The sequence below is a fragment of the Hemitrygon akajei genome, chromosome 31, assembly GCF_048418815.1.
Source record: "Hemitrygon akajei chromosome 31, sHemAka1.3, whole genome shotgun sequence".
Classification (NCBI taxonomy): domain Eukaryota; kingdom Metazoa; phylum Chordata; class Chondrichthyes; order Myliobatiformes; family Dasyatidae; genus Hemitrygon; species Hemitrygon akajei.
This window is the reverse complement of record NC_133154.1, coordinates 31,154,585-31,178,357: the sequence shown is the minus strand read 5'-3', so window position 1 is coordinate 31,178,357 and position 23,773 is coordinate 31,154,585. Positions and strand designations below refer to the sequence as shown.

The 23,773-nt window shown below is 41.4% G+C and overlaps 1 protein-coding gene across 2 annotated transcripts in view; it reads left to right on the top strand.

Annotated features, from left to right (window-relative positions):
- pla2g6 (phospholipase A2, group VI (cytosolic, calcium-independent)) overlaps positions 1–23,773 on the top strand; it is a 117,507-nt gene that overhangs the window by 29,665 nt on the left and 64,069 nt on the right. For both annotated transcript variants that reach the window (XM_073033452.1, XM_073033451.1), the window contains exons 4-7: positions 1,379–1,562; positions 8,387–8,574; positions 9,577–9,673; positions 20,581–20,763. In XM_073033452.1, coding sequence (XP_072889553.1) covers positions 1,379–1,562; positions 8,387–8,574; positions 9,577–9,673; positions 20,581–20,763 — 652 coding nt within the window. The remainder of the gene's footprint in view (positions 1–1,378; positions 1,563–8,386; positions 8,575–9,576; positions 9,674–20,580; positions 20,764–23,773) is intronic.

Sequence of the window (23,773 nt, the reverse complement as noted above, 5' to 3'; positions counted from 1 at the left end):
TAAGGTCTCATGTTTACAGTGAAGGAATGCAGGAGCGCCTTGAAATAAATATAACTTTAAACAGAGGTACATGCTGGTTTATATAAATTAATTAACTGTAATTCTGTAAAATAAAACCATTTTTAAAAATTATTGTTCTAATCTACCTGTGGCATTACATGATGTGCATCACCAATAATGGGATCACACCTCAGCATCACCAGGTTAGTTCAAAGTTCAAGGTAAATTCATTGTCGAAGTACGTATATGTTACCATACCCTGTGGTTCATTTTCCTGTGGGCATTCACAGTAGATACATAGAAATAATCAGTGAAAACCTACACACAAAGTTGGACGAAAGAAGATAAACTCTGCAAATACAAAAAAAACATTAATACGCTTTACGATGTGTGGTGAAAAAGGCATTAACAGCGCCTCTTTCACCTCAGACAGTTGAAGAAGTTTGGTATGGGCCCCCAAATCTGAAGAACTTTCTACAGGGGCACAATTGAGAGCATCCTGACTGGCTGCATCGCTGCCTGGTATGGGAACTGTACTTCCCTCAATTGCAGGACTCTGCAGAAAGTGGTGCGGACAGCCCAGTGCATCTGGAGATGTGAACTTCCCACTATTCAGGACATTTACAAAGACAGGTGGGTTAAGAGGGCCCAAAGGACCATTGGGGACCTGAGTCACCCCAACCACAAACTGTTTCAGCTGCTACCATCCCGGCTTCTTCCAACAGGCCATCAGACTGCCTAACTCATGCTGACACAACTGTATTTCTATGTTATATTGACTATCCTGTTGTACATAATATATATTATAAATTACTATAAATTGCACATTGTACATTTAGATGGAGATGTAACGTAAAGATTTTCCTCCTCATGTATCTGAAGGATGTAAGTAATTAAGCCAATTCAATTTAGTTCAACAGGAGTTGAAAGTGAGTCTGTAGGTTGTGGAATCGGTTCAGTATTGATATGAGTGAAGTTTTCCACGCTGGTTCAGGAGCCTGATGGTTAAAGGGTAATAACTGTTCCTGAACCTAGTGGTTTGGGACCTAGCATGATTCACCTGCTTCGGTGCAGGATAGCTATTGCATATTTTTAGTTAGAGTGTCTGAGGAGCAGGCTCATCATGAGAATAATAAGCAATTTTTTTAAAAGTTTAAGTTCCTTGGCAATAGGCTCCGGGACAGCTTCTTCCACTAGGCCATCAGACTGATTAACTCACGCTGATTTGAGTGTATTTCTATGTTACATCGACTGTTCTATTTATTATAAATTACTATGATTGCACATTGTACATTTAGATGGAGACGTAAAGAATTTTACTCCTCATGTATGTGAAGGATGTAAGAAATAAAGTCAATTCATTCAATTCTCTGCACAGCTGCATCAATGACACAGAAAGTGAAGAGGGCATGACTCCTCTACACCTGGCTTGCAAGAAGGGGGATGTAGACTGCATTCGGGAGCTCGTGGAAGGATGTGCAGCTCGCTTGGACATTGCAGATAAGAACAAGGAGACAGTCTTTCACTATGCTGCTAAGCAGTCAAATTGTCAGATCATTGAGGTATGCATGGAATCTTAGAATGATCCTTTCTTGTTTAAAGTCTTTCATTTACTAAATATTCTGTCTGATTAAAAAATATCATAACAGAGGCTATTCTGCCTATTGTGTTTATGCCTGATTTTTTTAAGAGGAGTTAACAATTACCGGTAGTCATTACACACTCAGTGGCCATTTTACTTGGTACACCTGTACACATGCTTGTTAATGCAGATATCTAATCAGCCAATCATATGGCAACAACTCAATGTGTGAAAGCATGCAGACATGATTGGCTAGTGCAGTTGTTATTCAGGCCAGGCATGTGAATTAAGTGACTTAAACGCTGGAATGTTTGTTGGTGTTGGACTGGGTAGTTTGAGTATTTGAGAAACTCCTGATCTCCTGGATTTACAAAGAATGTTGTTGGGAAAAACAAAAGCACCCAGTGAGCGGCAGTTTTGTGGGTGAAAATGCTTTGTTTGTGAGAGGTCAGAGGAGAATGGCCAGATTGGTTCAAGCTGACAGGAAGGTGTCAGTATCTCAAATAACAACACATTACAACAGCGGTGTGTGGAAGAGTAATACTGAACATACAACACGTCAAACCTTAAAGTGGATAGGCTACAGCAAGAGAACATTACTGGTGTACATTCTGCTCTTCTTTGCAAACCTGCATTTTTCTTCCCTTTCAAATATATCTTTAGCTCTATTTTGATAGATAGTATGAATTTGTTTCTAGAACCTTTAAGTATAGATTTATTTTAAATCATGTGGTTCTCTGGTAATCGCCAATTTATAAGCAGAATTAAAGATGGAATGTAATGGAACTGTTCAGATCATGCAGTGTCTATGGAGAGAAAAGCAATTAACTCCATTGACCTGCAATGTTAACTGATTGTTTTTCTCCACAGATGGTGGAAAGAAATGTATTCATCTAAAGAGTGGTGAATGTTAGAAATTGGAGAATGTTAGCAGTCTTGAAGGATCTTGGCCTGAAATGGTGATTGCTTATTCCCTCTGTAGATGTGGCTTGACTCGCTGAGTTCCTACAGCAGTTTTTGGGCTCTGGATATACAGAATCTGCAGAATCTCTTGTGTTTATGTTTAGAATTCTGTATCCATGAGGGCTATGGAGGCCCTGTTGCCTTTTTTTGTTGATCAGAAGCCAGTGGATTTTTGGATATCGATGAATATTGGATTAGATCAGGTTAGCTTTATTTGCCACTTGTACATCAAAACATTGAAACACGGTGAAAAAAAAACACAAAATGCTGGCAGAACTCAGCAGGCCAGACAGCATCTATGGGAGGAGGTAGTGATGACGTTTCGGGCCGAAACCCTTCATCAGGAATGAAGTAACATGGGATGGTCAAGGGGGGATAAGAAGTGGGGGGAGGGATAAAGTAGAGAGCTAGGAAGTGATGGAGTAATACCTTATCTCCCGCCTGGGTAGCCTCCTACCTGCCAGCATGAACATCCAACTCACAGACCTCCATTGATACCCCTGCCCCCCCCTTACCCCATCCTTATCTATTATTTCAGTCTGGTTCTCTTTCTCTCTTTTCCCCCCTCACTATAATCTCCCCCCAGCCCTACCTTTCTTTCTCTTTTATTTCCCATAATTCTCCACCTTCCCCCTAGCCCATTTCCCTCCAACTTATCACTTCCTAGCTCTCTACTTTATCCCTCCTCCCACTTCTTATCCCCCCTTGACCATCCCATGTTACTTCACTCCTGATGAAGGGTTTTGGCCCGAAACGCCGTCACTACCTCCTCCCATAGATGCTGTCTGGCCTGCTGAGTTCTGCCAGCATTTTGTGTTTTAAAAAAAAATTATTTCCAGCATCTGCAGATTCACTCATGTTGCCTTTGGAAACACGGTGAAATGTGTTTTTTATGTCAGTGACCAACACTGTAAAAGAATGTGTTGGAAACTCCTCACGTGGTTGTCATGCTTCTGGCACTAAAATAGCATGCCCACAATGTACTAACTCTAACCTGTACGACTTTTGGAATGTGGAAGGAAACTGAAGCACCCATGTAGTCATGAGAAGAACGTACAAGCTCCTTATAAACAGCGGCGGGAATTGAGCCCAGATCGTCCAATCACAGGTGTTGTAAAGATGAAGATAAAATACTGCAGGTACTGGAAAGCTGAAATAAAACCAGCGAGCATGGAATTGCTTAGTAGGTCAGGCAGCATCTGTGGAGAGAGAAATAAGGTTAACATTTCAAGTGATGAGATTTTTGGAGAATTAGCATCGTTTAGAAATAAATGTTTAACAACAGAAGTTGTTGTAGAGAAGGGGGAGGGAGGATGAATTGTCTTTAGTGTAAAACTTTTTTTTCTCTCCAGAGAGGTTGCCTGACCTGCTGAGTATTTTGAGCATTTTATTCCAGATTTCCAGAGCTTTTGTTTTTGTTAATCAACATCCTCTGAACCAACATGCCTAAAAAAGTAGGGTACTTGTATTCAAGCTAAAAATCTGAAAGCTGTGGTGGTAGAACTTAAAGATGCTGAACTTGTGTTTTCCTCCTTGAGACCTCTATAATGAAATTACAGGGAAAGTAAAGTCTGCTCTTTGCTGACATCAGAGATGAAAAGCTGTAAAAATTAAACTACATTTTGGCCAAAGTTCTAGCAGCATGAGGCAAAATTTAAGAGCCAAAGCATTGGACGGGACAAGTGTTTAGTCTGCTTTGAAACTGACTTCATTATGTCAGTTTCCTCATCCAGTAATTTGTATTACAAAACTGACTGTGATTTCATGTCTAGTGAACTACATTCTTGCCTAATGTGAAAACACGGAGTTTGTCTGGGGCAGCTTATGCAAAGATTGTTGTGTAATTAAGAAACTTCTCTGTATTTGAAGAGAGACACAGTGCCTTGAGGTTAGTTGAACTGTTCACTGTGTAGCTGAGAATTTCAAGCTTTGGGTCAATAGATTTTCCATATCCAATGAAAAGTAGGTAACATATTTCTGGAGGAAAAGTAAATAATTTGCAAACCATTGAAACTAAAGGAATTGAAATCTCCCAAGGATACTATATGGTTGCTGTGTGGAAAAAGGCCATTCGGCCCATTAAGTGTCTATGTGATTAACACTAAAGCATTCGAACTGGTACCATTCCCTCGCCATCATCTCATAGTCTTGCAAATTATTTTCTTCAAGAAAATATTGAATGCAATAATTTAATTTGCTTTAATTGTCTCCTGCAATGCGTTTTGTATCCAAATATCTTGCGATTTTTCACTCATGTCTTTTATACAGAGAGTGGTGGGTATGTGGCATACCCTGCCAGGAATGGTGTTAGAGGCAGGTACGTTAGGGGCATTTAAGAGACTCTCAGATAGGCACATAATTAATGAAAAATGGAGGGCTATGTCGGAGGGAATGGTTAGATTGATCGTAGAGAAGGTTAAAACGGTAGCATAGTGGTTAGCACAACGCTTTACAGTACCAGCAACCTGAGTTTAATTCCCGACACTGCCTGTAAGGAGTCTGCATGTACTCCCTGTCGCCGCATGGGTTTCCTCCAAGTACTTTGGTTTCCTCCCACAGCCCAAAGGTTGGTGGGTTAATTGGTCACTGTAAATTGTTCTGTGGTTAGGCTAGGATTCAATCAGGGGATTGCTGGACAGTATGGCTCGAAGGGACAGAAAGACCTATTCTGCACCGTATCTCAATAAATAAATAGATAAGGCTGGCACGACACTGTGGTTCTGACGGCCTGTACTGTGCTGTGTTGTTATGTTCAATGTCTTATGTGTCTTTGGTTCTTGTGACCATTGCCTTCATTCCGCTTCCCCTAGATTTGACTGCCAGTGGGAGCAGCCTCTCTCTATCTACTCTTGTCTCTGCTCTGCATGGTTTTTAATACCTCTATCAGAATGCTTTTGCAAACTCTTCTAGGGAGAACAGCCCCAGATTCTCCCATCTGTCCACATAACCAACTCCTCGCATCTCAGGAATCATTTTGGTAAATCTCCAAAGCCTTTACTTCTTTCCTAAAGTGTGTTGCCTAGAACTAGACACAATCCTTCAGCTGTGGCTAAATCAGTGTTTTATAATGTTCATCATGATTGTGCACTAGTTTACAACACCTAATGCTATGTGTGCTGTTCCTTCATTCTGTATCTTCACTGAGCAGTAGCCTTTTTCAATGCCTATTTCTGCGTAGCTTCTTCTGCTTTCCCACTCTCCTGTGAATTCTTAACACTCAAACTATTTGATTGCCTAAGCATTACCTCATGGCTTGGTTCCTCCTAAGAATCAGTTCCTCAGCTTGTTCCTTAGGCTCATCTTCTCTCTTTTGAAAAGGCCGTGTTTTGCTGGTAAATAAAACTGATAAAGAGGTATTATAGATATATGTAACAAATAAAGATTAGCTTTACTTGTCACATATACATCGAAACATACAGTGAAATGCATCATTTGTGTCAATGACCAAAGCTGGCCAAGTGTGTGCTGGGGGCAGCCTACAAGTTTTCCCATGCTTCTGGCACCAAAGTAGCATGTTCACAGTTTCCTACCCCTTACTATTCTGTACATCTTTGGAATATGCAAGGAAACATACGTGGTCACGGGGGGAAATATACAAACACCTTACAGGCAGCGGCAGTGCCAGCTGCTAGATGAGCCTCTCTGCTCCTAGTTCTCACTGACGTGATGAGAAGAACAGGTAAAGACAAGTAGGAGCAATATCAGAAGACAAGTGAACATTTGTCAACTTGTGATGTTGAAACCGTTAGAATAAATAATCTAATGTCCTAATGAAGGATCTCAGCTCAAAGCATTAACTGTTTATCTCTCTCCATAGATGCCTGTTGACCTGCTGAGTTCCTCCAACATTATTTGTGTGTGTTACTCTGGATTTCCAGTATCTATAAAATTTCTTGTGTTTATGAAATACTATAATAGCTTTGGCAGGTTGGAGGACATGATGAGTATTTATTCATTCCAGTAGCATTGTTGCAGAATTCTATAACTAAAAAGTAGCCAATGCATAATTGATTTTATTTTTCTTCGCTCATTGTTTCAATATGGTTGCTTTTCATTTGGTGCAATTATACTGAAAAATAGCATTAATATCAATTGAGGTATTTTGGTGACAATAATTCTGTTCCCTGTTGAATTGACCTGTTAGCTCAGCCTCTCCATTCTCTTTTTTTGAATGGTCTAAGGATGAAACTGTATATGGAATGTGTATGTGAAATTCCCTACCCAAGATGGAGAGAAAGATAATTTGGACAGAACCTCTTCTGTTTGTTTAGATCATAGAACACTATAGAACATTATAGACCCTTCAGCCCATAATGTGCTCAGCTTATAACCTACTCTAAAATCAATCTAATCCTTCCCTCATACATAGCCCTCCATTTTTCTATCATCCATCTGCCTATCTAAGAGTTTCTTAATGTCCCTAATGTATCTGGCTCTACTACTGCACTTGGCAGACTATTTACTATTACCCTGGCAGTGCATTCCACGCACCCACCGCTCTGTGTTTTTAAAAATATTTCCTCCATACTCTCCTCTCAACACCTTAAAATTGTGCCCCCCGTATTAGCCATTTTGGCCCTATTCGCTCGACCTATGTTTTTTATCATCTTGTACACCTCTGTCAAGTTGCCTCCGATCCTCCTTCGCTCTAAATAGAAGAGCTCTAGCTCGCGCAACTTATCCTCATAAAACATGCTCTCTAATCCAAGCAGTATTCTGATAAACCTAAGCTTCCACATCCTTCCTATAGTGAGTTCCACCTCCCAAGATTAGCAAGGCTAATTAAAGAGAAACACACAAAAAGCTGAAAGAACTCAGTGTTACAGGTAGCATTTATGGAGGGAAATGGTAGCCGATGCTTTGGGTCGAGAACCTTACCATAAACGTTAACTGTCCATTTCCTTCAATAGGTGCTGCCTGACCTGCTGAGTTCCTCCAGCATTTTGTGTGTGTGGCTCTGCTAAAGGAATATCTTGAGTTCAAATAAAAGAGATCCACAAAAGTATAGAAAATACATAGAAATATCACTTAATATGGTAAACATATCTCCATAGGACTGACGGGAAACAACAATCATAAGAGGTGGAGAGAGTGAGAGAGAGAGTGCAAAGAGGAGCTATGCTCTTTAAAGTCCTTTCTTGCCTGAGTTAACTGCACACTGTCTGTAAACTATCCTTGCATGGACATCATCTTAACACCTGCCTTGCCATAGCTCGGTACCTGAGAATATTCATGACTGAAATGGATAGAATTTTAGTTATTAAAGAAATCAGGAGAGATGGGTTAGTGCATGAAAATGGCATGAAGTAGAAAGTCAACTATGATCTTATTGGATGACAACATTTAAGAGGGGCCAAATGGCCTTTTTCTGATCCTATTTCTGATGTTGGTCAACTGAAACGTGCTCACCAGTTATCAAAAATGTTCCTGTATTTCGTGAACTGATACATTGAAATGACTTTCTGAAATTAATAAAATTGACTTGAAATAATTATGGTCATTTTAATAAGGTCCATGTGTTTCTCTTTAAACTGCCAGCATTTCCTAAGACTAAAGTGATTCAATGGATTTTGCCAAGTCTCTCACTAGTTCACTGCTGTTGGATTGTGGACTGTTAGTTCAGTGTACTGATGCCCATTGGAAACATGCTTGAGGCTTTTAGTGCTACCTTTGGTTAAGCCTTTATTAGCTTGCACACTGTTAGGTGTATTTGGACTGGACGTCAGCCCAGGTGTAAAGTGGTTCATTGACCATGATGTTGCCCATAGTCACCTACTAAATTATTACAAGAAAGCCCTAATTTTATTTACACTTCTTTTCCTGTCTGTTTTTAATTTACAGTTGTTAAGTAAACAGCGTTCTGTTGGAGTGAATCACTTGAGCAACAGCGGCGAAACACCACTTCATATCGCTTGTCGACTGGGCAAAGCTGATGTAGCCAAGTCCTTACTCCAGTGCCAGGCTAGTTGTAACATTGTTGGCTCACATGGTTATCCAATCCACACATCCATGAAGTTCATTCAGATTGGGTAAGGATTCTATCACAAAGGGCCTGTGTTCGTGCTATATTGCTCTCTGACTCCATGTGCTGTTCTGTCTCTAACAAATATTTGTTCCACTTGTTGGTCACGTTTCACTTTGAGGGCCAACATGGCGCAAGATGTGCTGGGGGGTGCAGCTCGCAAGGTGGGGCAGCATGGTAACATAGTGGTTAGTTTAATGCTGTTCCAGCATCAGCTACCTGGGTTCAGTTCCCACCGCTTTCTGTGAGCTTTTACTTTCTCCCCATGATCCACGTGGGTTTCCTCAGGTGCTCCAGTTTCCTCCCACGTTCCATAGATGTATGGGCGGGTAGGTTAGTTGGCCACATGGGTGTAATTCGCTACCGTGGGTTCATGGCCCATTGCAGTTTTGTTTCTCTGTGTAAATTAAGAAGTGTCACCATGCTTCTGGCGCCAACAATGCATGCCCATGACTTACAAACCCCAACCCGTTCGTCCTTGGAATGTTGGAGGAAACTCATGTGATCAATTGCAGAATGTACAAAGTCTTCATGGACTGCCATGGTAATTGAACCCAGGTTGCTGGCACTGTAAAACGATGTGCTAACTATACATTATGGTATAGTTGGTTATGTTTCTCTTTGAAGAGCTGCTTATTACTATTGTTATTGAACCTTGGAGCTCATTGTAAACAAGCCGGACCTTGCTCACCTCCAATGCACATATACACTCAATGGTCACTTTATTAGGTATGGGGGTGTATCTAGGAAAGTGGCCATTAAGAGTATGTTCATGGTCTTCTGCTGCTGTAACTTATCGACTTTAAGGCTTGGTATGTTATGCGTTTAGAGCTGCTCTTCTGCATACCCCTGTTGTAACGTGTGGTTATTTGAGTTAGTGTTGTCTGTTGAGAGCAAAGTCCTAGCTTGCTCAACCTATCTTCATAAGACACGCTCTCTAGTCAAGGCAGTAACCCCGTAATTCTCCTTTGCACCCATTGTAACATTTTTTTCTTTTGTTACTTTCTAGATGTGCTGAGGCTATTCTTGAGGCGGACCCAAACCAGATTCATAGTGAAGATGCTCATTATGGTGGAACACCTCTTCACTGGGCCAAGAAAGCGGAGGTTGATTTTCCTTTAAATATCTTACTATCACCTCACCTGTTTCATTTCCTGAGCAGTTAATGCCTGGAAAAAATGCAGTGGTACTACAATACGTTCTTGCTTCGAATGACCTATCAATTTGCATAGTTTTCATCTTTACCTTTTTCGTTTAATTGGGTAGTGAAATGTTTTTGAATTCTGCATGCTTTTTTTCAGTTTCAAAGGGCATTTATTAACAAAAAATGTATAAATTATACAACATTGAGATTTATTTGCTTCCAGAGAGTCGCAAAGCAAGAACTTGAAAGAACCTAATTAAAAAAAAACAACCTCCCCAGTGCCCACGGAGAAAGAGAACAAAAACCACAAAACAAATCATATAAACAATCGCGGTGAGCAACAACAACAGCATTCCGAACCAAATTGAGTCCTTGGGTCCTAATCCCCGGAGTAGGCCCAATGCCTCAGTATTCAGTTTGTCATATTAGCGATGCAAATTGCCGCATAGTTCGCAGATACAAAGCAAAGCAGTTGGGAGCAGTCTCACAGCCTTAGCGTCATGGAGAGTGAAGCCCCCAGACTATCTGGGCTGGTATGTAAATTGTCCGATCCTCGCACTAGGACCAGGCTCTGCCACCAGTGAATCACTTCAGGCCTAGATTTTGCTGCCAAAGGAGCTGTTCTTGACTTCTCCAAATCAGTTCAGCGTACAGACTGATCTAACCTTGCCCGATTCTCGACGCCCTGTCCACATGGGCTGGCATTTCAATTGTCCAAACATTGGAATGTACCTCTCATTAGGACAAGGGCCTTGCCACGGCGAATTGCTCCAGGCCTTGAACACACCACCCAGTGATTCACTTTAGACCCGGATCTGGCTGCTGAAGAAGTCGTTCTCGACCTCTCCAATTCAGCTCAGTGCTTAGAGCGAACCACCCTCGTACCTGGGTTAGTTGGACGGATATCGGAACTCCTCTGTCCTGTCTTCTCTCTAAATTGTTCAGTCTAACCAGCCCGTCTCCAACTACAAGTGCGTCGATTTTGCAGCACTCCAGCTTTTACCAGAGGCCTCATCACTTCTCGTGATAAGATACATACTTATGAATAGTGGAGTGCTGCAAGTATCAGTACTGGGTCCATTGTTGTAGAATCAGGATTGCTACCTGTGCCACGTGCGAGTGAGGCAAGGAACAGGAGGATTATAAAGATTAATACGTGGCTGAGAGGATGGTGCAGGAGGGAGGGCTTCAGGTTTGTAGATAATTGGGCCTTGTTCCAGGGAAGGTGAGATCTGTTCTGAAGGGACGGTTTACACCTGAACTGGAGCGGTACTAACATTCTTGCAGGGAAGTTTGCAAGAGCTTCTTGGGGGGGTTTAAACTAAATTTGCAGGGGGCGGGGATCCAGAATGTGAGAGAGGATAGCGAGAGGAAGAATAAAGGACAGGTGGGGACTACACGGTTTCGGAATATTAAGTGTGTAGTAGAGGAAGGTGGGGCGGAACAAGTGATAAGGAGGACTCGTGTACAGAGGGATGGTCTGACGGAACACGGAGTTAAATGTGTTGAAAGAATAAGTAAATGTAGGAAGGACAACAAAATTCTAGGGGCGTTTAGCCCGATGGGAGTTCGGGGAGCTAGGTTAAGCACAATAGGCAGCGATTCAAACAGAGAGAGGAGAAATGGGCTAAAAATTCTATATCTGAATGCACGAAGTGTCAGGAATAAGGCGGATGAGCTTGAAGCCCAGGTGCGAATGGGTAACTATGATGTTGTTGGGATAACGGAGACATGGCTGCAGGGAGATCAGACCTGGGAAATGAATGTACAAGGGTATATGTGCTATCGTAGGGACAGAAATGTGGGCAGAGGGGGTGGGGTGGCCCTGGTGGTGAGGAATGAGATTGCAAGGGGGGACATAGGGTGAGGAGAAGTAGAGTCTGTGTGGATAGAACTGAGGAACAGTAAGGGCAAAAGGACCCAAATGGGTGTTGTCTACAGGCCACCAAACAGTAGCATGGATATTGGGTGCAAGTTGAATAGGGAGTTAACATTGGCATGTGGCAAAGGTAATGTCGCAGTAGTTATGGGGGATTTCAACATGCAGGTGAACTGGGAGAATCAGGTTGGTGCTGGACCACAGGATAGGGAGTTTGTAGAGTGCCTACGGGATGCATTCTTGGAACAACTTGTACGAGAGCCGACCAGGGACAAGACTATTCTGGATTTAGTGTTATGTAATGAACAGGATTTGATAAGCGATCTCACAGTAAAGGAGCCATTAGGAGGTAGTGATCACAATATGATAAGCTTTTATCTGCAATTTGAGAAGGATAAGGGCAGCCCGGAGGTGTCAGTGTTTGCAGATGAACAGGGGAAACTATGGGAGGGAGGAGCTGGCCAAAGTTGACTGGACGGATAGCCTAGCAGAAAAGACAGTGGAACAGCAATGGCAGGTATTCTTGGGAATAATGCACAAGGTGCAAAATCAGTTCATCCCCCGGAGAAGGAAGGATTCAAAGGGGGGAAAGGGGCCTCAGTGGTTGACAAAGGAAGTCAGAGACTGCATAGCATTAAAAAAAAGGAAATATGACAGAGCTAAGGTGAGTGGGAGGACAGATGATTGGGAAATTTTAAGGAACAACAGAACTTAACTAAAAAGACAATACGGGGAGAAAAAATGAGGTACGAACGCAAGCTAGCCAGGAATATAAAGGAAGATAGCAAAAGCTTTTTTAGGTATGTGAAGAGAAAGAAGATAGTTAAGAACAATGTTGGGCCCTTGAAGAATGAATTGGGTGAAATTGTTATGGGAAACAGAGAAATGGCAGAAGAATTTAATGAGTACTTTAGATCTGTTTTCACTAAGGAAGACACAAGCAATCTCCCAGATGTATGGATGGGCCAAGGACATAGGGTAACAGAGGAAATGAAACAGATTGACATTAGGAAGGAAACGGTGATGAGAAGACTGATGGGACTGAAGGCTGACAAATCCCCAGGTCCAGATGGTCTGCACCCTAGGGTACTAAAGGAGGTGGCCCTGGAAATTGTGGATGCATTGGTAATCATTTTCCAATGTTTCTTAGATTCAGGATCAGTTCCTGAGGATTGGAGAATGGCTAATGTTATCCCACTTTTTAAGAAAGGAGGGAGGGAGAAAACAGAGAACTATCAACCTGTCAGCCTGATATTGGTGGTGGGGAAGATGCTAGAGTCCATTATTAAGGATGAAATAGTGGCATGTCTAGATAGTAGTGATAGGATTGGGCCGAGCCAGCATGGATTTACCAAGGGTAAATCATGCTTGACTAATCTGTTGGAGTTTTTCGAGGATGTAACCAGGAAGTTAGATGGGGGAGATCCAGTGGATGTAGTGTACCTCGATTTTTAGAAGGCATTTGATAAGGTCCCACATAGAAGATTGGTGGGTAACATCAAAGCTCAGGGCATCAGGGGGAAGGCATTGACATGGATAGAAAACTGGTTGGCAGATAGAAAGCAAAGGGTAGCGGTGAATGGGTGTTTCTCGGAATGGCAGGTGGTGACTAGTGGGGTGCCACAGGGCTCGGTATTGGGACCACAGCTGTTTACCATTTACGTTAACAATTTGGAGGAAGGCATAGAAAATAACATCAGCAAATTTGCTGATGATACTAAGCTGGGTGGCAGTGTGACATGTGATGAGGATGTTAGGAGAATTCAGGGTGACTTGGATAGGCTGGGTGAGAGGGCAGATACTTGGCAGATGATGTTTAATGTGAATAAGTGTGAGGTTATCCACTTTGGGAGTAAGAACAGGAAGGCAGATTATTAACTGAACGGTATAGAGTTGGGTAAGGGAGTAATACAAAGAGATCTCAAGAGTCCTTGTTCATCAGTCACTGAAGGTGAATGAGCAAGTGCAGCAGGCAGTGAAGAAGGCTAATGGAATGTTGGCCTTTATTACAAAGGGAATTGAGTACAAGAGCAAGGAAATCCTCTTGCATTTGTACAGAGCCCTGGTGAGACCACACCTGGAGTATTGTGTACAGTTTTGGTCTCCAGGGTTAAGGAAGGACATCCTGGCTGTAGAGGAAGTGCAGCGTAGATTCACAAGGTTAATTCCTGGGATGTCCAGACTGTCTTACGCAGAGAGGTTAGAGAGACTGGGCTTGTACACGCTGGAATTAAGGAGATTGAGAGGGGATCTGATTGAAACATATAAGATTATTAAGGGATTGGACAAGATAGAGGCAGGAAATATGTTCCAGATGCTGGGAGAGTCCAGTATCAGAGGGCATGGTTTGAGAATAAGGGGTAGGTCATTTAGGACAGAGTTAAGGAAAAACTACTTCTCCCAGAGAGTTGTGGGGGCCTGGAATGCACTGCCTCAGAAGGTAGTGGAGGCCAATTCTCTGGATGCTTTCAAGAAGGAGCTAGATAGGTATCTTATGGATAGGGGAATCAAGGGATATGGGGACAAGGCAGGAACCAGGTATTGATAGGAATTGATCAGCCATGATCTCAAAATGGCAGTGCAGGCTCGAAGGGCCGAATGGTCTACTTCTGCACCTATTGTCTATTGTCTATCTATATCAACGATCTGGATGATAACGTGGTTAACTGGATCAGCAAATTTGTGGATGACACCAAGACTGGGTTTGCAGTTAGCATCAAGGAAGACCATCATGGCTTGTAGTGGGAACTGGACCACCTGAGAAAATGGGCTGAAAGATGGCAGATGGAATTTACACTTTGGTGTTACACTTTGGTAGGACCAACCAATGTAGGTCTTACACAGTGAATGGTAGAACAAAGGAATCTGGGTATACAGTTACGTAATTCATTGAAAGTGGTGCCACAGTTTGATAGTGTCGTAAAGAAAGCTTTTGGAATATTGACTTTTATAAATCAAAGTGCAGGAGATGGGATGTTATGTTGAAATTGTATATGACATTGGTGAGGCCTCGTTTGGAGAATTGTGTGCAGTTTTGGTCACCTACATACAGGAAAGATGTAAATATGGTTTATAGAGTGTAGAAAAAGTTTACATGGATGTTGCCGGATCAGAGTTATACAGAAAGACCATAAGATATAGGAGCACAATTTGGCCCATTTGGTCTGTTGAGTCTGCTCTGCCATTTTGTCACGGCTGATCCATTTCTCCTCTCAGCTCAAATCTCCTGCCTTCTCCCTGTATCCTTTCATGGCCTTACTGATCAAGAATCTATCAATCTCTGTCTTAATATACCCAATAACTTTGCCTCTACAGCTGCCTGTGCAACAAATTCCACAGATTCACCACTCTGGCAAAAGAACTTTCTCCTTCATCTCCATTCTAAAAGGATGTCCCTCTATTCTGAGGCTGTATCCTCTGGTCTTAGACTCTCTCACCATAGGAAACATCCCTTCCACATCCACTCTATTGTGGACTTTAAACATTCAATAGGTTTCAATGAGGCCACTCCTTATTTTTATGAGTTCCAATGAGTACAGGCCCAGAGCCATCAAACGCTCTTCATATGACAAGCCTTTCAATCCCAGATTCATTTCCTTGAACCTCCTTTAAACTCTTTATAATGTCAACTCATCCTTTCTTAGATAAGGGGTCCAAAACTACTCACAATATTCTAGTCCTTTTGAAATGGATGATAATGTCGTATTTGCCTTCCTCACCACTGGCTCAACCTGCAAATTAACCTTTAAGGAATCCTGCACAAGAGCTCCCAAGTCCCTTTGCACCTCAGAATGTTGTATTTTCTCTCCATTTAGAAAATAGTCAACCCTTTCATTTCTTCTACCAAAGTACATGCCCATACACTTCCCGAAACTGTATTCTATCTGCCATTTCCTTGCCCATTCTCCTAATTTATCTAAGTACTTCTATAGCCTCTCTACTTTTTCAAAACTTCCTGCCCCTACACCTAATTTTCATTATCATCTGCAAACTTTCCCACAAAGCCATTGATTCCATCATCTAAGTCATTGACAAATAATGTAAACAGAAGCGGAACTAGTCACCGGCAGCCAACCGGGAAGGATTCCTTTATTCCCACACTATGCCTTCTGCTAATGAGCCACTGCTTTATGCAAGTTAGTGTCGTTCCTGTGATACCATGGGCTCTTAACTTGTTAAGCAGCCTCATAAGTGGCATCTTGTCAAAATCTTCTGAAAATTCAAATAAACAACATTCATCAATTCTCTTTTGTCTGTCCTGCTTGTTATTTCTTCAAAGAATTCTAACAGATTTATCAGGCGTGAATTTCCCTTAATGAAACCATGCTGACTACAGCCTCCAAGTACCCTGAAACCACTTCCCTAATAATTGACTCCAACATCTTCCCATCCACTGAGGTCAGACTAACTGGCCTATAATTTATTTACTTGAAGAGTGAAGTGATGTTTGCATTTTTCCATTTTTGGAACCATGCCAGAATCAATTGATTCATGAAAGATCATTACTACTACCTCCACAATCCCTTCAGCCACCTCCTTCAGAGCCCTGGGGTGTACACCATCTTATCCAGGTGACTTATCTACCTTAAGACCTTTCAGTTTCCCAAGAACCTTCTCCCTTTTAATGGTAACTTCACACACTTCTGCTCCCTGATGCTTTCAAACTTCTGATGTACTGCTAGTTCTTCCACAGTGAAGACTGATGCAAAATACTTATTCAGTCCATCCCCTTTTACTACCTCTCCAGCATCATTTTCCAGCAGTCCGATATCCAATCTTGTCTCTCTTTTACACTTTATGTATCTGAAGACACTTTTGGTATCCTCTTTAATATTCTGGCTAGCTTACCTTTGTATTCCATCTTTTCCTTCCAAATGACTTTTTTTAGTTGCCTTCTGTTGGTTTTTTAAAAGCTTCCCAATCCTCTAACTATACACTAATTTTTGCTCTATTATCTGCCCTCTCTTTGACTTTCATGCTGGCTGCTCTTGTCAGCCATAGTTCTTCCACTTTGGGGATATATATATCTTATATCTTCTCATCACTTCCAGAAATTTCAACGATTGCTGTTCTACTCTCATCCCTGCCACGTTCTTTTCCAATCAGTTTTGGACAGCTCCTCTCTCATGGCTCTGTAATTCCCTTTACTCCACTGCAATACTGATTTATCTGACTTTAGCTTCTCCTTCTCAAATTACAGGTGAATTCTATCATATTATAATCACTTGACCCTAAGAGTTATCTTAAGCTCTCTAATCAATTCCAATTCTTTGCACAACACCCATTACAGAATAGCTGATCCCCTAGTGGGCTCAACAATGAGTTGCTCTAAAAAGCCATCACATAGACTCATTTCTAGAATGCTGGGGAATTCTAGAAATTTGATTTTCCCAATCTATCTGCATATTGAAATCCCCCATGGCGATTGCAACATTGCCCTTTTAGCACACATTTTCTATCTCCCATTGTAATTTGTAGAACACATCCTTACTGCTGTTTGCAGTCTGTACATAACTCCAATCAGGGTCTTTCAATTCCCTTTCAATTCCTTAGCTCTACCCACAACAATTCAACACCTTCTAACCCTATGTCACCTCTTTCTAATGATCTGATTTCATTTTTTACCAACAGAGCCACACCACCCCCTGTGCCTACCTGTCTGTCCTTTTCATACAATGTGTATCCTTGGACATTAAGCTCCTAGTTATAATCCTCTTTCAGCAATGATTCAATGATGCCCACAATGTCATACATGCCAGTCTATAACTGATACAAGTTCACCTACCTTATTTCATACATTGCGCACATTCAGATATGATACCTTGTATTCACCCTTCCTGATTTTTGTCCTGCTTTGCACCTCATCCTGTTCACTGCAATCTGTGAGGGTTTAAACTAATTTGGCGGGAGGATGGGAACCAAAGTGATAGGGCTGAGGATGAGATAGTTAGTTTACAAACAGAGGCAGTGTGTAGTGAGATTGATGATACTGCAAACTTACAGTCAACAGGATGAGTTTTCAGGCTTCTGTAGCTGTCTCTGATGGTAGTAATGTGAAGAGGCCTGGCCCAGATAGTGAGGCTGGCATGGTTCCTTGTGAAGATATCTTGGCAGGCAGGTCCAACAATGCAAGATTAAACAGATTGGTGCTTTGTTATTCTGAAGGCAGAAAAATAAGAGACAGTAAGACACAAAATTATTATAGGGCTTGACATGTAGCGATAATTCTGGTATCCCTACATATACTCTAGTTGGATTGTCTAGAACAAGAAAAATAAGGGTTCTGCCTATTGCAGTGGAGGTAAGAGGAAATTTCTTCACCCGCAGTCATGATTATTTGGAGGTCTGTACTCAAGAGAGTTGGGCATGCAGACACAATTTGTTGAAACTATATTAAGGAATTGAGGACCATGGGAAATTTGAGGTAAAAGATCATTCCTGATCTTACTGAATGGTGGAGGAGACACAAAGAATCGAATAGCATATTCTTGAATGGCATTCAACATCAAAGATCCAGCCCCTCACCACCCAAGTCACGCTCTTCTCTTGCTGCTGCCATCAGAAAAGGGGTACAGGAGCTTTTGGTCCCAAATCACTAGGTTCAGATACAGTTATTACCTTTCAACCATCAGGCTCCTGAACCAGTGTTCATAACTTCACTCACCTCAACGCGGAACTGATTCCACAACCTACAAACTCACTTTCAAGGACTCTACAGTTCATGTTCTCAGTGTTATTTACTTGTTTATGATTATTATTATTTTGAATTTTGCAGTTGGTCTTCTTTTGCACATTGTATTTTTCAGTCTTCACGTGTGCTTTGTTGGCCAGAAAAAAAACTATGGTCTACAAATCAGTAAATTCAAATGAATCAAGGAGTGTGGAAGTAGACAAACCAATTGTCTTTGTTCTTGCCATGAGGTCGAAAGAATGGAGGCTGCCATTTTGTGAAGCTGCTTTGTATCCTCCATTTTGTGAACTGGTTTTGCTCAGCAGAATCAGTGTTTTGAAGTAGACCCTGGATTAGAGACTATTATCAAATAAGATGTTAGTAGTGAGGTGTTCTATGGTATGATATAACATTCAGATTTGTGAATGATTGGGCCTCTGTCTGCCCTGGATGATACAAGCTGGTTACTGGTTTAGTAACAGATTTTGTACAAAGAGCAATAAATTACCAGTTGTCACTTGAGGAAGAGGGCAATAAATATATGTTGGCTTGGACCAGAGCCCATAAGAAGGTGACACAAGTCAGTTAGTTGACCTTGAGCCAATGAGATTGAAATGCAACATTTAAACTAGTTAAGCAATGTTCCTTCTAAGGTGTGTGCACAAGCACATCTTTTGCTACTAGCACACAAAGGAATTTAAAGATTGTCACCCTCTACCTTGTTTGCATATTAAGTATATACACAACCACATTTCCTTTTCCAGTTTCTGATGCAGATGGTGTTGAGTTTGAAATGATTTGGCTGCAGATTTTATTTCTGGTGTATTTATACTGTTTTTATTGAAGAAATTATTCAGTGCACACATATTGTCACTGCATAGCACAAGATTTTTGCATACACTGGTCTTTACAAATTAGAGGGAACATCGATGGTAAGGAAAACGTATAAAACGAAAGGCTTCAAAAGTGAGGCAGTGACAACTCTCCATCATGGACGTGGAGGACCCAATGTCAGAACATAGACTCCTTTCCTAGTTATTACCTTTTCTATTCTTTGACTGTTTATGGAGGTTCAGGGAAACTTGGGTGTATATACAGGTATTCGGTTGTGTAAATTCACGTGCTCTTTAGTTAAGACAGCAGAGGTACTTGTCAGTAAATACAGATTTTCTCTGTGCCGATTTGATTATTAACGGGTAATCCTTGTAACAAGTTTATCAATGATTATATTGTATTTCTTTCTTCTCTGTGAATGACCACAGGAAAGTGAATCTCAGAGTAGCGCATGGTAATACAGCATATATGTACTTTGATAATAAATTTACTTTGAACTTTGCTTCAGTTCTTCTGGTCTAATGAGATGAGTCATTGATTTTGTTCTGGTGAGGGAAAGGAGCAGAGTAGGTATTTTTAAAGTTTTAATTAATTATCCACAGATAAGAGCACACAGCTTTGAATTACTGTTTCTTGAGAATGAAGTTACATAATGAAGAAACTCCACCTTCTTTATTTAGAGGTATTTAGAGGAATTTCATCCAAAGTTTTCAAGTCTGAGTTAGTATTGGAGTCAAAGCCAATTTCATAGAGAGTATGGAGGTCAACCCAACCTATGTACCAAATGTCCATTTGGGCTTTCGTAGACTATAGCATTTCTGGCTGATTACAATACGAAACACGCAAGAGCCGATTATCTCATGGAATCCATAATATCTAAATATTGAGTCAAATATGAAAGTCTGCATGGGGCCAATGTGTTAGCTTTATCTTGATGCTGCATTCTAGTTTCTTCCCCAGGCGGTTATCTAATCAACCATTCCAATTCAATCTCCCCTCAACCCCTCTATCTATTAACCTTGTCACTACACAGCACTATAAATACTTCAAACCAATTTATAATGTTGTTTACATTGAAAATCCGTGCTGGTATTTATTTATTTATGCATATTTTATTTCACCTTTAACCTCTAAGCTTTTTCTTAATTTCTAGTTCCTTTTTTTATGTAATTCTTTATTTTTTATAATTGTTGAATGTATTTTGTTGTTTGATACACCACAGTAAATTCTTAATAAGTGTAAATACATGTGGCACATAAGATTGATTAATTTCTCTGAATGCCTGCAAGAACATGAATCTCATGGTAGTATACACACTTTGATAATAATTTTTCTTTGAATTATGATCACAGAAGTGTGTCATGTCTGAATGATGCTTTATTGGTTGTGAAACTCTTTGTGTTGTTGCGGGGTTTTGAATGGCACTCTGCACATACAGGTTATCTTGTTGTGGAATTATGATGTTGTGTTGATGGAATAATTCCAGATGATCCGGCTGCTGATTAATCATGGATGTAGCTTGAACTACCTGAGTAAAACTGGAGAGACGGCATTGCACATCATGGTGAAGCGTAAGCGTTTTGAGTGTGCTTTGGCACTGTTGGTGCATGGAGCTGATCCAAATGTAAAGGGAGAAAATGGGAATACACCTCTTCATCTTGCCATGAAGGTCAGTATTTCTTTAAAAATCTTACCAAAAAATCCATCAGTTTCAGGACTGTGCATGATAAGTATTGTAACTCTGTTTAGCCATTGTGGCAGCTTGTAAAATTCCATCTTTCCCAGAGCATACTGGTACAATTCTACACTGCCATCATAGAAAGCATCGTCACATCAGCCATTACTGTCTGGTTTGGTGCAGGATCCTCTCACAACGTAAGAACCATCAGGTCAGCAGGAAAGGTCTCGTTAGCTGCAGTGTATGATCATTACAGGACCTGTATGTCTTCAGGACAAAGGAACAGGCAGGAAAAAACATTGCAGACACTATCCACTGTACAAACTGCCTTTTCCAAATGCTCCCTTCTGGAAAGTGCTATTAAAACAAAAACTTAATGCTACCTTAAAAGTTTCTTACCCCAGCTGTCAATTTGATCAATCATTCTAGTTACCCCCCGACCCTCTTCTGTCTGTTGTCCCCAACACTCCACTGCACTGTAGGCGTTTCAAACCACTTTTTATAAAGCTGTGTACATTGTAAATACATGCTAGTATTTATCTATCTTTTGCTCATTTTATTCCATATCCGTAATTTTATTCTTTATAATTGTTGAATGCTGTTGTTCTTCGTTGCATGTCATGTCCTGACCAAATCATACCCAATTCCTAATACATGTACTATACATGCAGTACATCGAAACATACAGTGAAATACATAAGTTGTGTCAAATGAAATCAGTGAGAATTGTGCCTGGCAGCCTGAAAGTGTCACTGTGCTTCCAGCACCAAAAATAGTGTGCCCAAGCGCACTAACCCTAACTGTGCATGTTTGGAATGTGGGAGGAAACTACAGCACCTGGAGTAAACCGGTGCGGTCATGGGGAGATCGTACAAACTCCTTACAGGCAACGGCGGAAATCAAACTCCATTTGGTGATCACTGGTGCTGTAAAGCTTTTGTGCTACCCACCATGCTACTATGCCGCCTCCATCTCTACCCCTCAATGACTTCTCAGAACATATCTTTATTTATTGGGCATTTTCAGAAGAGTCTTACAGCACCTAAGCACCTTTAGCTCGTGTCCATGCCGATGATCAAATCCCATCTGTGTTGGCCTCTGTAATATGGCAGATTAACTCACTTGCTGACCGGACATTGTTTTGAAAGTTGTTCATGCTGGTTAATGATGGGTCCACTCGAAGTATGTATCTGCCTTCCCGTTGGTTAGCTTCTGTGCCTTGCAGCGATGTTTTCTGGTCCCAGGTCACGTGCTGTGATACCTGCAACTGCTTTCCAGTCTTCAGGTACGGAAAGTCTTTCTCAGGCTGTGAGCTACGGGAAGGGCTGGGGAAACTGTGGAAGGTGCGTTACAGTTAAAAGGGGGAGGGGCTCGTGTCTTGAGTGCACATCATGTTCAGCAGTCCTTATCACTTGTTCAATCTTGTGTAACTTGGACAGATTTAATAAGTGTTGTAATCAATGCTTAGTGTTGTAGTTCCCATAGTTTGGGTGACTTGGATGAGGGCTTGTTCGACTTACATGCGAGTGAAATGTTTCGCTGCTTGCTTGTGAATAAATAGTTGCTGTACATACCCACAATCAGTCTTTGCTGGTTCACTTACTGCAATCTGCTTCCATACAAGAGCCTCATTTATCGGAAGTTGTTTGTGGTTTTCATTGTTTCTGTGGTTGATCTTCACCATCAGGTTCTCCATGATAACCCTAACTACAGCTGCAGCAGATTGCAGCCTGTCACATATTGTCCACTGACTAAGCTCAGTGTTAGATTACAGGAAACTCAGATAGAGGCCAAGTGTAATGCTATGTAGTTTAGCCATTCTCCATACATCATCTATCTAATACTGTTCTAGTATTCTAAAATGGTTCAATGGATAGATAGAAATAGAGATAAACTGAGTACATCTTGACTTAATATATGTCAGCTTGTTGAGTGCGATGTGCCCCGAGTGAACAGTAAATTAGATTAACAGGAGCAGACACTCAGTGGCCACTTTATTAGGTACACCTCTACACCTGCTTGTTAGTGAAGTATCTAATCAGCCAATCATGTGGCAGCAACTCAGTGCATAAAAGCATGCAGACATGGTCAAGAGGTTCAGTTGTTGTTCAGACTGAACGTCAGAATGGGGAAAAAATGTGATCTAAGTGACTTAGGTTGTGGAATGATTGTTGGTGCCAGATGAGGTGTTCTGAGTATATCAGAAACTGCTGATCTCCTGGGATTTTCATACACTATAGTCTCTAGAGTTTACAGAGAATGGCACAAAAAACAAAACAACGTCCAGTGAGTCGCAGCTCTCTGTGAGAAAGCACCTTGGTCAAAGGAGAATGGCCAGACTGGTTCAAGCTGACAGGAAGGCGACAGTAACTTAAGTAACCACATGTTACAACAGTGTTGTGCAGAATAGCATCTCTGAATATACAACACATTTAATCATGAAGTGAATGGACTACAGCAACATAAAACCAGGAGCATGCACTGAATGACCACTTTATCAGGTACAGAATCTACCCAGTACCTTGCGTTGAGCAGTATTAGTTGCGAGATGGGTTTCTCCAATAGTTCACCACCTTAAGAAAATATGTAACATAGAAGACCTGCAGCACAATACAGGTCCTTTGGCCCACAAAGTTGTGCCGAACATGTCCCTACCTTAGAAATTACTGGGCTTACCTATAGCCCTCTATCTTACTAAGCTCTATGTACCTATCTAAAAGCTTCTTAAAAGACCCTATCGTATCCGCCTCCACCACCATTGCCAGCAGCCCATTCCATGCACTCACCACTCTCTGAGTAAAAAAACTTGCCCCTGACAGCTCCTCTGCACCTTCTCCCCAGCACCTGAAACCTCTGTCCTCTTGTGGCAACCATTTCAGCCTTGGGAAAAAGCCTCTGACTATCCACATGATCAATGCCTCTCATCATCTTATACACCTCTTATCCTCCGTCGCTCCAAGGAAAAAAGGCCGAGTTCACTCAACCTAGTCTTAATAAGGCA